The 17,030-nt window shown below is 37.4% G+C and overlaps 2 protein-coding genes and 1 pseudogene across 2 annotated transcripts; 1 reads left to right on the plus strand and 2 right to left on the minus strand.

Moving 5' to 3' along the window:
- Nucleotides 1-653: 653 nt before the first annotated feature.
- LOC143537140 (transcription factor TGA9-like) lies at nucleotides 654-1,757 on the minus strand. The gene is made up of 4 exons (XM_077030970.1): nucleotides 1,465-1,757; nucleotides 1,160-1,381; nucleotides 943-1,085; nucleotides 654-833 (listed from the first exon to the last, which is right to left on the minus strand). The coding sequence occupies exons 1-4, from the start codon at nucleotides 1,726-1,728 to the stop codon at nucleotides 743-745; spliced, it is 720 nt and encodes a 239-aa protein (XP_076887085.1). The 5' UTR covers nucleotides 1,729-1,757; the 3' UTR covers nucleotides 654-742.
- A 146-nt stretch (nucleotides 1,758-1,903) lies between these two features.
- On the minus strand, nucleotides 1,904-6,966 carry LOC143537104 (3-ketoacyl-CoA synthase 4-like; annotated as a pseudogene).
- A 1,585-nt stretch (nucleotides 6,967-8,551) lies between these two features.
- On the plus strand, nucleotides 8,552-11,845 carry LOC143537105 (uncharacterized). The gene is made up of 4 exons (XM_077030944.1): nucleotides 8,552-8,557; nucleotides 10,998-11,294; nucleotides 11,399-11,539; nucleotides 11,621-11,845. The coding sequence occupies exons 1-4, from the start codon at nucleotides 8,552-8,554 to the stop codon at nucleotides 11,843-11,845; spliced, it is 669 nt and encodes a 222-aa protein (XP_076887059.1).
- Nucleotides 11,846-17,030: the final 5,185 nt, after the last annotated feature.

A 17,030-nucleotide genomic window follows, 5' to 3' on the forward strand; every position in this document is an offset into this window, starting at 1 on the left:
TCTTTGCGCAGACATCCCTGTTCAAGGTGAGTCATGCGGGACCAACTGAGCCCTGCTGGGACCTACCTCTTCAACCACAATGACCTAGTAGCATCCTACTCTATTTATACCCTCACATACACCATGAATAACTACAATTATGCCCCTACTCTCGCCTTTGTGTACTCTCCAACCCGCAACATTCACTTGACATGCACTTTCATTGTAATCTTCACGCAAAACTGTCGTTTGAGCAAAACCATCATTGTTTTGTGTAACACTCCAAGGCCGACTTTCTTTCGTTCGTTCAAGCACACCTCCACTTGGCTTGAAATGAATTTTAAAATAAAGACCGAAGGCTCAGAGGCCGAATGACAAATATAAAAAGATTTCAAATATCCTTACCTTACGTGATAAAAAAAGGCAAAAAAACAACCTAATTTGTACTCAAACAGTCACTAGAAACATATAATCAATCAGGTTACACGTTGCTGGTTGTCTTAAAAAATTTTATATTTTACAATTTTCTTCAGAAAATACCTGTCATAATAATGCATCAAGGACAATTTCTATACAAGATAACAGAGTCATAAATATTTTAATTTTCTTTCTAAAATAGAAAACAGCAAAGGATTATAAACTAAATAGAATAGAATTTAAAAAAACTTGATAAACTATTTAATTATATCCTCTAAAATTAAGTAGCTTAAAGTGAAGCCTTTATACAAACAAAAGTCATTCCCAGTTCACCAATTTCATTTCATCATCCAAAGTTTGAAAACTGACTTTGTGAAGATTGCACCATCTGCAAATCCGTCGTTGTTTGACACGAGTTTTCATCACTTATCAACGCCCTACGAAAATAACATTAACCATGATTATTTCCATACGCTTCAGATACCTGATTAGTGACACAGCCAGAAATTTTTAACTACTCTATAAACTATGAATTCAAGATCTTACTCGCGTGGCCGAGAAGCCCAAAGGGAACTCAAAGCCCTTAAACGTCCATAATACTCGCTAATCACCAAGAAACATTTTGCTGCTTGTCGAACTGTTAGTATCCTATGCAGTTGATGAAGAGTCTGTTGTCTCAAACTATCCGCCTATAGTTTATAAGTTAGTTATAACTTAAAACAGCTAAAGCACACTTAATCATATAATTATGTTCATTATTTACCTGGCGAACTAGTCCTTCGAGTGTAGTCAGTTTCCCGAGTGCAACTGCCATATGGTGGACACCATCATTGATTGAGCCGCTAGCAACGGTGTCAGCCAACGACTGATGTAGGTGATCTAATCCTTGGGTTAGAGCTTCTTCTGCTTGTTGTGAGGATTGTTGCACGCTATAAATCCCCACAACTTGTTGTCCCGTCAATGGATCAAGTTGAATCGATAACATCTGTCAGATAAAGCGTATTATGTTATTTTCATAGTTCCCTACTAAAAATTATTTATATATTAAACGCATTGTATAAATGAAACCTTGATAAGCTCGGAGGGGCGAAAACCACCCATCCAAAGGAAGCAACGTTCCGCTGGGGTAGTCCACATGCCGGTTATCAAGTGGAACACATCAGATTTAGCTGCAACACCTTTAAACCTGAAAATATCATCATAATGTGCAACAAAGCTATCTACTATGACTCGTAGATCTCCATCCGAGAAATGTGACTCCAATCCTTTACGCAGTTCCACCATATGTCTCTGATCCTCATCAAGCCATCGCGTGTACTCCATGTTGAACATTGCTGCACCTGCACACACAGGATTGTAATTTATTTTATTTCCTAACTTAGAATTAGTTAACATATTTTTTATGTAGTTTAGTTACTAACCAGAACTTAGGTTACCTCCACCACCTCCCATAAATAGCCCCTATATAATCAATGTCACGATATTATTATTAATATCATTTGAAACTTTAATTATTCTTCTCCAACTCGTCAATCACCGCCCGACCCCCCAGCGTGAATACAAAAAATGATCAAACGCTAGTTTGAAGTCCGGTATATACGGCTTAATATCCTTCTTGAAAAACTTCTTAACAATCAACGTGCAGAAAAACAAAAGCTGCTCGCTTATCGGAAGCACGAGCGGACCCCAACGTCGTGATATTAGTCTTCAACGCCCCACCCGCAATCGCCATCAAATCCTTCGACAACGAAACCCCTGTCTTCCCATTATCATCCTGCTCCTGGTACACGCACCGAAACGCCTTCTCATCCGACCCACGATGCGTCCGGACCACATGAACGAGCTGGTACTTAGCACGTGACCGATCACCCCGACTTGTTCGACAACAACACCGCCGATCCACCAACTCTAAAACAAACAGTTCGGGATCAACATCGACTTCTTGTTCCCGAAATACCAGTTCTGCGTAATATTCTCCGTGCTCACAACCACCGCGTACGTGTTCCGATGAACTTGTAACATATCCTTAGCTAAATCTATAGCAATGACACCAGCACTACACCCCATACCCCCCAAATTAAAGCTCTTAATATTCCCTCTCAACTTATACTTATTAACAATCATTGAACTCAACGAAGGCGTAGGATTAAACAAGCTACAATTCACAACCAAAATCCCCAATATCCTTCGGTTTAATCCCGATACTGGAAAACAAATTATCCAAAGCCCCATACATCACTTGTTCCGCTTCAACCCTCGCGGGCCCGCCATTGACGGGCGCGGGGGTATCGAATGCATCGCCTCGGGGACATACGTCTCCTCACCGAGACCGGATCGTTCGAGAATCTTGCGCTGGAACTCCAACGCCGATTCGTCGAAATCACCGGTTAATCTCGAGTGCTTCATGAACCGTTCGTACGGGGCTTTTAAGTGATCCGGTGGGCGGTAACAGGCGTAATCGATGAGGTAAACGGGTTTGGGTCGGGTCATGATGTAGACGGTGGATCCGAATACCAGTACGGCGGAGCAGATGATGACGCTGACGAGGTTGTATTGGAGGTGGGCCCCATAAGTGACGTAGGTCGTTAGGGTTTGTTTGTGAGGCTTGGATTAAGATAATGATCATAACAGGGATTAAGCATAGGGTTAATAAGTGAGAGATGAGATAATGGTAACCTAATTTCACGTACTTGAGATTCACGCTTTGGAGGAAGTCCGGCAGGCGGCGGTGGTAGTTGATCTGAACTCCGACAGCGGCGGCGGCGGTGGAGGTGGTGGTGGGGTGGTGGCGGTGGTGTTGAGATCGGCTCCGGCCATGGTGGATGGTGGGTGGGGTGGGTGGAGATGGTCAAAGATTGGGAAAGTTATTTATATAGAAATGGGTGAAAATTTTGAATATAAAATATAAACATTGGGAATAATAATAATACTAATAATTTGAGTAAAGTTTGAATGTGCATGGATTATAATAATAATAATAATAATTATAATAATCGGAAATGTGTGGAAGTGAAGTGGAGATGATTGGGAGTGGGTACGTAATAAGACACCAAAGTGGAAAAGGCATAATCTATTAAACAAGTATGGAGTAGAATGGCCACTTTCAAAATATTCTTTTAATTTATGGTTTTTTTTTCTATTTTTCACAAATTATAGCTAACACGTTTTATTACTCTCTAAATCAGTCAGCGTTAAAGGGTTGTTGGACGATTACGTGTTAAATTAATAAGAGATCACATTGATTAATGTATTATCTGAATTATTCAACATGTATCTAAAACTTAACTGTTAAGATTTTTTTTAAAGCCATTAAAATGCATGATCAAACACACTTTGCATCTGACTAATTCAGATGTAGTCTTTTAATGGAATCATTAAGAGGCTATCAATTAGTCTCTAAGTGTGTTTGGTTCGCTAGAATGACACATTTGAATTGGTTAGCAAGCCTCTAAATGGGTAGGTTTTAAAATGATGTCGAATTAAAATTTTACCCCTTTGTTCCTTCACTTGTGTTCATGACCCTCAGCCGAAATCACCGCACTTTCCACCACCACCCGTTGTTGCTTCCCGAGCTCCGTCACACCAGCCATCGATGCACCACTGTCGCAACCGCCGATAACTAGTGTGGCAAACTGTTATAACGCCACTCACCGTTTTCCAGTTTCGAATTTCGCCACTGCGCACAACCAACCATCTGTAACGTCGGAAGCTACTACCAATGTCACCTTTAAAAGATGGGGTCTATGGAAATTATTTTTTATTAGGTTATTTTAATATAATGAAGATGCTTTGGTTGGTCTACTTGATTAGCAAAAATTAGTTTATAGGGATAAAATGTCATTCAGAGGGCTAACCAAGTAACCAAACATCAATACTGGCTCATCAATTACGAGCTTAAAGTCTCTTACCTAATCAGGCCTGCAAAGGTTGCCAAGCAGCCCCTAAGTATATTAAGTGCCTGGAATCATTATATGAAATGTCGTTATGTTTATGAAGTGTAATTTCATGTATGTATACTATGTATCGGGTGGTAGTGGAAGATATTGTTTTGGTCAAATTTTACACAATGATAATCAAGTAACCAAACTTTGAATGTGAGGTAGGATGCTTGTAAAGTTAGAGAAGAAAACCCTTGATTCGTTAAAGATTTCCGACAAAATCCCTCGGAAGGGGAAAACTATCCCGCTGCCTCAGAATTTATTAAGTAATAACGATAATTACAAGGTTGGAAGTGCTTATGATTACTGTCCTAGTTACAAGTGTGAGTGATCAGTGTGTGAAGATGTGTTCTAAGCGATCATATCACCTCTATATATAGTTATAATGGCAATCATGAATAATGCACTGCGAGGATCCTATAGTCATTACATATTTTAATATCTCCATTAATCGACTGTTATAACAACTCCAATGCCCTAATATTCATTAATTGAGTGAGTCTTTAGCTGGGAATTGATTACTAATCGTTGCCTATAAGACTAAGTCAAACATGAAACGTAACGTGTCAAATAACACCATTATTAGCTTAGGATAACATCTTACATTATGGATCCTGATATATCAAGAGGATCCTTAGCCTAATCCTTATTTCTAAAATCCTAAAAATTCTTACCCATAGTGATTGCCCCAAATATTTTAGTATGTTCTTGCCTGCGTCGGACACAATCACCAAGCCGAGGGTCTAGGTTCTTATTTTGGTCGTTGGTCGAAACAAGAGAAGGGAGTGGACGACGACTACTTGACTTTAGATGGCTAGAGCTTGTGATATTCAACTTATAATATATTTATAGTTATCCCATGATTTGCATAACTTATGCAGCTTTATTGTATAATTTTACCCCCGTTTTGTGAACATTTATTAGAATTTTCACGATAACTGACACTTAATCAGGTAATTGCTTTACTTATGAATTTCCAGGTTTGGTTGTTGATTAAGCCAAAAACCAAGTGGTTTTGTTTAATCTACGTTATGATTTTCAAAACCATCCGCCACAACACGTGAATAATAATTTGCTAGTTTTCGTCAAAACATAAAACCACAAGGGGACCAAGATGAAATACCATAGAAAGTAAGGGGAGGTTAATGTTTATATAGTAAGTATAATTAAATAAATAAATAATAAAATTAAAAAAAATAAAAATAAAAATAAATCCCCCGCCCACACTCCTCACCGACACCAACGTCGTGTACGCAAATTGCCGCCGTAACAATTTGGTTAGGGATGGCAACGGGGCGGTTTCGGGGCGGGGAATGCCAATCCCATACCCGCCCCGGTTTATAAAACCCATTACCAAAAACCGTCTAAAAACCCGCGGGGACTAAACGGGGAATCCCCATCGGGGATTCGGGGAAAACCGCGGGTATTCGGGGAACCCGTCTAGCATAAATGGTTTTTAAACGGGCTAAATTCCCCGTGGGGATCCCCATTTAACCGTCGGGTTCACCGTTTAAAACCCGATTGTAAGAAAATGATACAAAATTACAATACAATATTAATACACAAAAAGTTCAATATCCAAACACATTACACATACAAAAGACATTATTAATACATAAAAATGTTTATTTCTCCCATCACAACGGAAATTAACTTCATGATTGATCCTTCTTACACGTCCATACCCGCACCCATTCAACCATTCAAACACTTGTCACGCCGGATTGCTATGATAATCAAACATTAACATATTAATTGGAAACTATATGAGAATCAATGTTAAACCATATTAAAATGTAAACGATAAACCATATATATATGTATTACCTCAATACCATCGTCACAATCATATTCAATAGTTTGGCAATATGCCTCGGATTCTTCTGAACAAGTTGCTATATTCATATCACAAAAGTCAAAAGTTTATATAGTAGCTAAGTTAAAAATAAAAAATAAAATGTTTGTTTACCTTTGATTTCATTCAACAACCAACTTTGGCGCACATTAACGCTTCCAATGTTTTTGGATGAAGACGGCTACGATGTGGACTTACCAATCTACCACTTGTACTAAAAGCGGACTCGGAAGCAACGGTAGATATTGGAATCGCCAATATATCTCGAGCAATCTTTTGCAACCTTGGGTACTTGACACCATTTGTTTTCCACCAAGCTAAAAGGTCAATCTCAGTTTCTTTTATCCAAACTTTCTCTTGTAGATACAAATCAAGCTCCGTTGTGACACCTAATATATAAATAAAGTTAATACAATTAATGAATAAAGTTAAATTAATGTAAATAATAAGTCATACCCGAATGATTATCCTCTTCAACGAATGTGAAGTATTCGTTGAAAAATCTTCCACCCCCCGCATTGTTTTGACTTGATCTCACACCATCATCCCGTGAAGTTCCTTGACTGTAACTTTCATAATCTTGAAACAACCTATATACAAGCTCCTTAAGTTTTATTATCGCCCACTCTCCGACTTTTCAGAACCATATATCTTTGGAAAAGCAAACTCCATTGCTTTCAATTTGTAACGAGGATCCAAAACTGCTGCTACTCCTCCCATTACCCCATGAATAACCGACCAATATTTATCAAACTTAACAATCATCTTCTCTGCCATCATCTTGATCATAGGGTTAGGCAGCCTTATTGGGAAAATAAATAATAAATAATATATTATATATAAATATAAAAATTATATTTAATTAAACGGGTTTTAAACGGGTATACGGGGCGGGTACAGGCTATACCATACCCGCCCCGAACCCGATTAACTTAAACGGGGAAACCCCGAACCCGGACCCGTCCCCGATTAAGTGTCCCCGAACCCGCCCCGTTCGGGGCGGGTTTCGGTTTTCCCCATCGGGTTTGGTTTTTTTTGCCATCCCTAAATTTGGTACTACCATTGCAAATTTAGGTTTCTCCGCTAGGCGCTAGCTACTTGAAAGTGATCATAATTCACTTCCATCTCAAGGTTAACATATATATATATATATATATATATATATATAGCTTCAACTTTTGATAGTTTTATAACATATATACTAGAAGAGGATCGATCGGATAGTTTATATGCACCATTCGTTGATCATGGATATATTTTAATCTGCATTCAATTGTTTTTTGTGTTGATCGGGCAAATTATTTGGGGTTTAATTTTGTTACTGGAAAGATGCTGTTTTTGTTGATGTTGATATTATGATATATATTCTTTGATTTTCGAAAGAGTTTTTTATGGTTGTTGTGTTGAACTCACTTTATAAAACTTTATTTATTTATTTATATGCGAGACCAACTTGACAAAACCAACCTTTAACTCGATGCTTCTCCCGACGACATGCTGTCAGAATAGAGTGTATATATTTATTTTTATTTTCTTTAAAATCATCTTAAATTAGAAATAAATAATGAAAAATTAACTACCCAATCTCTTGTCGGAATAATATGTTTATATTTTATTTTTCTTTTTTTTAAAACATGTTATATAAGAAATAAATAATAAAAAATTAACTAACCATCGTCAGATTGATAACCATAAATAAATAATAAAATGATCTTTAAGAATAACTAAAAGACAGAAAAACATTAAAAATAATTTGAAAGCGTTTCCCGACGACATGTTGTCAGGATAAATAATTTTTTTTAAGGTAGACTGGTTTTTATTAATCCCAACGATCGCCTTTTGGTCGTTGTCGGTCCCAACTTTTAATGCATTTGTTCCCAACGGTTCGCGACTAACAGAATCCTAACGCCTTTAGTTGCAGGTCGCCAGAAAAAACATTTTTGGCCGGAAAACTCACATTTTTTTCGGAAAACTCAACATTTTTGTACCAAACATCTTTGTAACTTTGTATCAGACTTTTAGGAATTTTTTCTAGTAAAAACTCAAATTATTGTGGTCATCGGAACCCTAGAACCAATGTTGAAATCGGTTGGTGGTGCTTAAGTGGTGGTGAGTCAATTGGTGGTGGTGGCGGTGTTCGGGTGGTTTTTCTGGGAAAAAATGACTTTTCCAACAAAACTTTTTTTTTGGCAACCTGCAACTAACGGGTGAGGATTTCATTAGTCGCGGACCATTGGGAACAAATACGTTAAAAGTTGGGGACCGTCAGCAGCCAATTCGTTAGTTGGGAGTGACAACGACCAAAAGAAGATAATTGAGATTAATAAACACCAATATACCTTTTTTGAATGCATTAGCAGTTATGAAGGTATATATTATTGACTTTGTGAATACATTATTTAGCTTGGATCTTAGCCGGGGGTATAGTCGAACTTTGAAAAGTTTCGGTAGACAAACTTACCTTTTCATACAAAGTTTTGATAAAATGAATGTTTCTTCATCGTAAACTTTTTAAAGAATAATCAAACAAAAAGAGTAAAGCCCTATATGTTATATTGGGGAAAAACAATTTTAAACTATAAAAACAAAATAAACGTTTATAGCAGGTTTGAAACTATAGTGTCGAATCGTAGGAGCCTGAAGGTAGATCCAAAACAATCTAGATAATTGACATGAACCTAATTCTAACTATAGGTTTGAGATATAAGCGTTTATACTAGGTTTGAAACTATAGTGTTGAACCATAGGAGTCTGACGCTAGATCCCAAGACAACCTAGATAATTGACATGAACCTACTTCTAACTATAGGTTTTAGATAATCAAGGAATCATACTATGTTGCAAATTAAAGAACATATACTATAAAGTGATTATGCCCTTACCTTTTATAAATCATTTAAACGAGTCAAAGTTTGCATGGGACACGTAAATCCCTGAAACTTTATGAACAAACTAATCGTTGGCACTTAGACAGGGGCACAACATCATAGGGACCCCCCCCCCACTCCTCAAAATAAAAGTCCAAGCTTCGCCAATGTACTCAGGTAAAAGTATATGTTTGTCTGTATCTTTACATATGTGTTTTAACGGTGGGCATACCATACCACACTTGGTCCTTCCCAACTCATTGAAATCCGGAGTCAAGTATGTCGTTAGGGGAATGGTTTTGTGTATATGTTTAGTTGATAAGGCTTCAGACGCTTAATTTCTACAAAGTAGTTTTAAGTAGAGCTTTGAATTGTAAAGAATTATGAAAATGTTTTCTAATTAGTCAGCGTTATTCACCATCAATTGTGCTAACGTATTTCTAAACTATTTTCAGATAATTAGTAAGGAAAGTTAGGACTGAAGATATGTGGAGATATAGTTGTTTGATGCACATCTTTAATCTTTAAAAACTAAAATTATGTTTTTGGAAACAAACAATAATGTTGTAAATATGTACGAGCCTAAACGTAACGGCTATCATGCTGAACAACATATTAGTCTACAATTTCAGTGAAACATAGGCTGATCTAGGGATGTGTTTTTTAACCGTACCCAAATACTAAACCCAACCATTCCCAACCTTAAATGGGTCGTTTTCATTTTTTCTCAAACAAAACCCGAATAATCCGATCCGAAAAATTCATCCAAATAAATACCCCTAGCTGTATCAGACGAATACCGTTTATACCAAGCTAGTTAGATGAAACTCAAAAACATCAAATTAAATTACAAAGGTACCAATATAAAATACCATAGAAAGTGATGTTTATATAATAATAAAATAATAATCCAAACCCCAATTCCCCCGCCCACACTAGTCTCCTCACCGGAGAACCAACCGACACCGGCCACCATTGTTAATCCATGTCCAGTTACTCACCACACTTTTCATATAAACCGCCTGAAATAATAATATTATTTCCCCGTAAACCAGCGTGTTTTCGGGGAAATGATGAGTTTAATGAAACTGCAGTACTTGCAAAGCCTAAATTCAAGAGTAATTAAGTGCTTTTAATTTGATGACTTCATCATCATGATTATGATTATTTACAATGCTGCCAGGTTGCATTCGGATTGATTCCACTTGTCACATTGATCACCGTCTCAATTTGCTATTATTAGACAATTTGCGTCTTCCAAACGCTTAAATGTTGTATATATTATTATTATTAGCCTTCACATTTTAATTGCTACTTCCATTGCCAATTTAGGTTTCTCCGCTACTGCTAATTCACTTCCAAAACCTCCTTCTCAAGGTTTATATATATTTTGCTTCAACTTTTTTATAGTGTTATAATATAAATTACTAGAAGATGATCGGACTGTTTACTTGTACTATTGATTGATAAATTTAACCTCTTTTTTGGTGTTGATCGGCGAAATCCTTCGATATTTGTGCTTTTACAAGTAACATTACTCGATCGGTACTAATTTTGTGTTTGTTTGCTTTGATATGAAAGGGCTTTTGGTTGTTGACATGTGTATAAGAAATTTCATTTTATTTTTCTATTTTAATGTTTAAGTTTCTTTGGGATCAGATCTGGTGTGAAATTTTGAGATTTTAGTTCGTAGTTTTACTCGAATGATGTTTTTAAATAGTTGATTGTTAAGGCTTGCAAGTTTCTAGTGTTTGAAGGTTGTAACCATTTAGCAAATGTTTATTTGGTTATTTTTGGGATTAATTTACACAGAGACCATTTTTTTAATTGGTCTGAAACTAATTATTTTTTCTTTTCTAATTAATCCATGAGCATGAGTATTCTTTGCGGTCATCATGAATTATTAAAAAGAAATTTAACTTTTTTTTATTTGTCAAACAGGTCCAATATCAGTTTGGAGTAAGTTGTATTGCGGATAGAATCATGTCAGAGATAAAAGGACTTGATGCTTCTGAAGGTCGTTATGATCTGGGCTTATTTTCATCTCCTGAACGAAGGCAGAACATCGATATAGGAAAACAAATATTCTGTAACCGCGCTGTGAATATGAAAAACGTAGTTGCTGTTGGCTTTGATATGGATTACACCCTTGCAACGTACAAACTGGACACATTCAAATCCCTAACGTACGAGGGTACTGTCAAAAAACTAGTTTGCGAACTTGGATATCCGAAAGAGGTTTGCTTATATTTGCTTTTGGTTTTCTAGGAGAAGTTTATTATGTATAAATGTGCATCTTTTTTTACTTGATATCAGTTTTCATATACTTGATATTATTTTAGCGTTTTGCATACGAATCTGTATTATTTCTACAACTCTTTTTTATAATTTCTGTTTCGGTTCAGCTGCTGGAATGGTCGTTTGACTCGACCTACATGGTCCAAGGACTTGTAATTGACAAAAAGAGAGGAAATATTCTAAAGGTTTGTGTTCATCAAATATGGAATTTTTAACTGTTTATGGTAGCATATTTGAAATGCTGTTTGTATCTTTGTCTGTACCAGATGGACAAGCACAAGTATGTAAAATTAGCTTATCATGGATTCAGTATGATGCCAAAGAACGAAAAGTCCGCTACATATGGAAACGCTTTCATCAAAGATACGTTTGATGGCCCTGACTATGCGCACATCGACACCTTTTTCTCACTGGCTGAAGCTTATTTGTTTGCTCAGCTGGTTGATTTTAAGGACAGTAACACAGGGAAGATCTCAGTAGTAAAAGAGTAAGGAGCACAGATAACTTGAATCTCTAAATCTTTTTGCAGATATAGAATATTCATTATATTTTCAATTTTTGATTGATGCTCTAGTTGTAACCCCCACCTTACAATGACAACTATGTTCAACTTCCGGTCACCAAAGAACAGGAAGAAAAGGTACAGAACATGAAGTACGGTATACATGATAAGAATGACAAATCTGAACATGTGAATGCATTCACTTCAGGAGTGAACGATTCTAACGTGTTTGCTTCATGTGTAGAAAAGTAACTGTCAGGGAATGGACTGATGAGGACGACGACCCTTGTTTTGAATTAATAATGACATTATCTCTGATGTTCCTTTAAAACTGCCTGTTTTAAATTCTGTTATTCCGACTGTTTGTGTGGGCTCTATTTTAAAGAGCAAGGATTTTTGTTGGTTGATTCGGTTAATAGTTTGAATTCTGACAATGTGGTACCAAATAAAATTAAAAATTCAAAATCCAACAAATACTTGCCACCTAAATTTGTTAAAGAGGGATGCTCTAATGACAAACAAGGTGATAAGCTGAATAATGTGAATAATGAAAAAAGGGGCTATCGCAATTTTCAGCAACTGGTCCACACAACTAGTCCAGACGAGGAATGCCCAAAGTGATTTCTACATAAAACGTCAAACTTGTTTTAATTGTGGCACTCCTGGTCATATTGCCAAAAATTGTCCACATCGTCCATATGTTCCATATTATGGATTTTATCAGAGGAATATGCCCTATATGCCTCACAATTCACAGGCACAAGATTCAGGTATTATCGGCTAATCCCTCTAACGATGATTGGAACCGAAACAAATCTGGCAGGTTTAGTTCTCATCAGACCAAGCCTAACATGTTTCGGAAAAAGGTTAGAAAAGGTGCTTCGGTTTCAAAGCGAACACAAATTCTAAGCCAAAACGGGTGGAAAAGGCAACCTCGTCTTCTTCCAACCCCAAAACACCGGAGGTTACGGCAACCATTCGTACATATAATGCCAATCATACAATGGTAGACACAAATGGTTGCCTAAATCTCCGGCAAAGGAATCTGAAAAATCCACGTTTGATGATAAAAGGGACATGTCGTGGCAACCTGTGACAACCTTAAATGCACCAGGGTCACCCAGTGTAACTATGGACTGGGTACCAAAATCTAACTAATTCCGCGCTTTGTGCAGGGACAGCTATGGAGGAATATCATCAGACCTTGGTATGTTGATAGTGGCTGTTCCAGGCACATGACAGGAGACATTTCCAACTACACGACATTCAAACCTTTAACGGTGGGTATGTGTCTTTGTAGGAGGAGAAAAGGGAAAGATCACACAGAAGGGTACTGTAAGTAATGGTGTCTAAAATTTGAAAATGTTAATTTCGTTCCTGAATTGAAGCACAGTTTGCTGAGCGTGTCACAATCTTTGACAAAGGGTTTTCAACTCACTTTACTAAGAAAGAATGTTTGGTTTTAAAACCTGGTATCATTATACCAGAAGACTGGATTCTTGTTCGATCACAATGAAAGATAATGCTTATGTGATCGACATGAACAAAAATGTTCCTGATGAAATAACATGCTTGTTTTCAAAAGTGTCGGAACACAATGCTATGCTTTGGCATCGTCGTCTTGGTCATGCTAATACGAAAATTTAAATCGTCTTGCTAAAAATGATTTGGTCTGTGGCTTACCCATTAAAGATTTTGTTACTATTGAAAAATGTGTGGCTTGTGCCTTGGGTAAACATCATCGAAAAACTCATAAACCAAATTGATCAACACCATCTCATTCAATTGCTACATATGGATCTCTTTGGTCAGTGCATGTTTTGAGTCTTTCACGCAGCTCTTATTGTCTTGTTATTACTGATGACTACTCACGTTTTACTTGGGTGTTTTTCTTGTCGAATAAGAGTGAAACTACATATTTGATCAAAAGGTTTATAGTGCTCATGGAGAACCAACTGAACTTGAAGCTGAAGGGAATACGCTGTGATAATGGTACAGAATTCAAGAATGCATCATTAAATTATTTCTGTTCAGAGAGGGGAGTGCTTTGTTAATATAGTTCAGCACGGACACCACAACAAAATGGTGTGGCTGAAAGAAGAAACCGAACTCTTATTGAAGCGGCAAGGACGATGTTATGTGATTCTAAGTTGCCATTATTTTTCTGGGCAGAAGCTATTAATACGGCCTATTATGTTCAGAATCGGGTGATAATCAACAAATCACAAATGAAGACTCCTTATGAGATTGTCTATGGACATAAGCCTACTGTCGCGCACTTCAAGGCTTTTGGTTGCCCATGCACTCTACTGAACTCGAGTCTACTCGAAATTTGGGGCCAAAGCTGATGAATTGCTACTTTGTTGGGTATCAGGCCATACTGCTTACAGGGTCTACAACAAGTCTACCAAAAAGATTCTAGAATCTTATGATGTTCGTTGGTTGGAAGAAAACGAGACTGATGCTCGTGTTGGTCGGACTGGCTATTCGATTATAATGAAATCTTCAAACCGTTCAATGTGTTTCGGTCATCAACACAGACCCTTCAGGCAGTACTACAGTGGATGCTGAGAAAGATGACTCAATGCAGTATCCACATCTCTCCACTCTGGATGATGATGTCCAGAACCAGTCAATTACGACAAACCTGCATCTGTTTCTCAGCGAAAGCAGTTCCAGAAAATGAATATTCGCAAAGTTCGTCTGAAGATACCGCGACAGTTGAGGGGGAGAGTCCTATTCGTCAGATTTTTGGGAGCACACTATTTCCCGATGTCATTCCAAATGAATATGTCGCCAGCACTTCGTACTCACATAGTACAGCGACCTCTAGATGGAAGAACCCCTTGCTGACATTGAGTGAATTTATCAACCTGAACTCTACCAGTGATGTTTCTGATAAATTACTTCCTTCAAGAATTCAGAAGACTATCCAATTGAGAACGTCATAGGTCCTCTTGAAACGGGTGTGTCCACCAGAAGTCAGACTGGAAATATAAACAGTTGTTTGTTTTCCTGTTTCATATCTCAGATAGAGCAAAGACTGTAGACATGGCCTCAGGAACCATTTGGGTTGACGCTATGCATGAAAAGTTAAATCAGTTTGATAAGTTGAAAGTTTGGAGATTGGTTGAGTTACGGAGGGAAAGAAAGCACTTGATACGAGATGGGTGTTTGAAATAAGCAAGATGACACCGGGGTTATTGTTCGAAACAGGCTCGATTGGTAGTTCGTGGGTTTCGTCAAGTTGAAGGGTTGGATTACACTGAGGTTTATGCTCCAGTGGCTAGACTTGAAGCCATCAGATTTTTTTTGGCTACTCTTCTTTATAGGGTTCACAGTGTATCAAATGGACGTTAAGACTGCATTTCTGTATGGCGAGGTCAAGGAAGAGATATATGTGGAACAGCCACGGGTTTTACTGATTCTAAGAAGCCAAATCATGTTTATAAGTTAGACAAGGCATTGTATGGGCTTCATCAGGCTCTCGAGATGGTATGCTACATTGACAGCACATTTTCTAGATATGGCTACAAGCGAGGAACCATTGATCAACTTTGTTCCACAAACTTTCGGAAAAGATTTGATCTTAGTCAGATCTATGTAGACGAAATTATTTTTGGATCACCAGTGTGAATTGTGTGCAGAATTTGAAGAAGTTATGAAGAAAAGATTTGAGTTGAGTTCGTTGGGTGAGATGACACATTTTTGGGGTTACTGTTCGCAAAGTTCGGCGGGAATTTTGTGCATCAAGGAAAGTATGTGGAGGATATGCTCGCAAAGTTTGAGTTTCACGACTCAAGAGTGTAACACTCCATGGCGGAAAGGCCTTTACTGTCATTGATCGAAAGGGAGTCGTAGATTAACATATATGATCAATGATCGGGTTCTAATGTACTCACGCAGCGACGATATCATGTTTGCAGTCTGTCAGTGTGCTCGTTTCAGGCTAATCCTAAACTCTCTCATTTAATTGTGTTAAACGTATTTTTAAATATCTGAAAGGACAACGAAGTTAGGTCTTTGGTATCCCAAACAATCGAATTTGATCTTTATGCTTTTGCTGATAGCAATTATGGTGGAGATGATATGACAGGAAATCCACATCTGGGATGCAGTTCTTAGGAGATGTCTTATTTCATGGCAGTGTAAGAAACAACAGACGGTGTCCACTCGACGCTAAAGCGGAGTATGTTGCTGCATCAGCCTGCTGCTTCAGGTTATCTGGATGCAAAATCAACTATGGATTACGGTTTGGAATTTCTTGATACTCCCATTTTTTGTGATAATGATGCTGCATTGCAATTGTTAGAATCCAGTTCAACATTCTAAAACCAGACATCGATATTAAAATTCTTTTATTCGTGATGTTATGACGAAAATTGATTACTTGAACAGTTACACTGATAATAATGTGGCGGACTTATTTACAAAACCGGTCGGAACAGCCAAATTTAATGTGCTTGTGAGTTTTCTTAAAATGCTTCATTTCGAGGATTGAGTCTTTTTGAGTGTAAACTGTACATATCTTCTTAATCTGTACAATTTTAGGGGGGGACAAAATCAAAAGCCACAAATAGTGTGTGTGCGTGAATAATTATATATATATATATATTGTGTGTGTAAGTTTCATTTTCGTTTAAAATTATGTCGGTTGCTTAAGTTTGAAGAACATATACTTGTATATGTTTGGTCTGGTGATCTACTTGTAGAGTCACAGAGGATAGCTATTTGTCTAAAGACTGAAGCATCTGGGGCGATTGTGATATGTTTTGTGTTTTGACTTCTTTCACTTAAAATTATGTCGCTAACTCTAAGTTGGAAGGACATGTAATTATATGTGTTAGGTCTGTTAACATTGCGGAACACGGGCTAGCATTTCCTGAAACTAAGAGTGACGGGGTGATGAGTCTCCAACACTGTCTTTTGGGAAATGATATTCTATTCAGTTAACAGCTTTTGGGAAGCTTCCAACTATTTTCACAACGAAAATTGATCCAACTTTGGAAATGATAGATCTATTGTTTCTGTGTGCTACGGGTGAAGTTATTAAGCTCAAAAGGCTCTAGAAAAGTCATGATTTGTATGGTAGCTTTCCATGATGTGTAAAAGTTGAAGTGATATAACTAAATCTTGCTAACTTACTGTGGAGAGTATTTTGCGCAATGTGCTGT

The sequence above is a fragment of the Bidens hawaiensis genome, unplaced genomic scaffold (assembly GCF_021521415.1).
Source record: "Bidens hawaiensis isolate Kalapana, Puna unplaced genomic scaffold, B.hawaiensis_p1.1 tig00011081_1, whole genome shotgun sequence".
Lineage (NCBI taxonomy): Eukaryota > Viridiplantae > Streptophyta > Magnoliopsida > Asterales > Asteraceae > Bidens > Bidens hawaiensis.

Excerpts from the sequence above, each read along its gene's own strand:
- LOC143537140 (XM_077030970.1), bottom strand. The coding sequence starts at position 1,728 with ATGTTCAACATGGAGTACACGCGATGGCTTGATGAGGATCAGAGACAT. Across the intron at positions 1,382-1,464 it reads GCCCCTCCGAGCTTATCAAG|ATGTTATCGATTCAACTTGA; the intron begins GTTTCATTTATA and ends TTTATCTGACAG. Across the intron at positions 834-942 it reads TGGGCTTCTCGGCCACGCGA|GGCGTTGATAAGTGATGAAA; the intron begins GTAAGATCTTGA and ends TTATTTTCGTAG.
- LOC143537105 (XM_077030944.1), top strand. Across the intron at positions 11,295-11,398 it reads AACTTGGATATCCGAAAGAG|CGTTTTGCATACGAATCTGT; the intron begins GTTTGCTTATAT and ends ATATTATTTTAG. Across the intron at positions 11,540-11,620 it reads AGAGAGGAAATATTCTAAAG|ATGGACAAGCACAAGTATGT; the intron begins GTTTGTGTTCAT and ends TGTCTGTACCAG.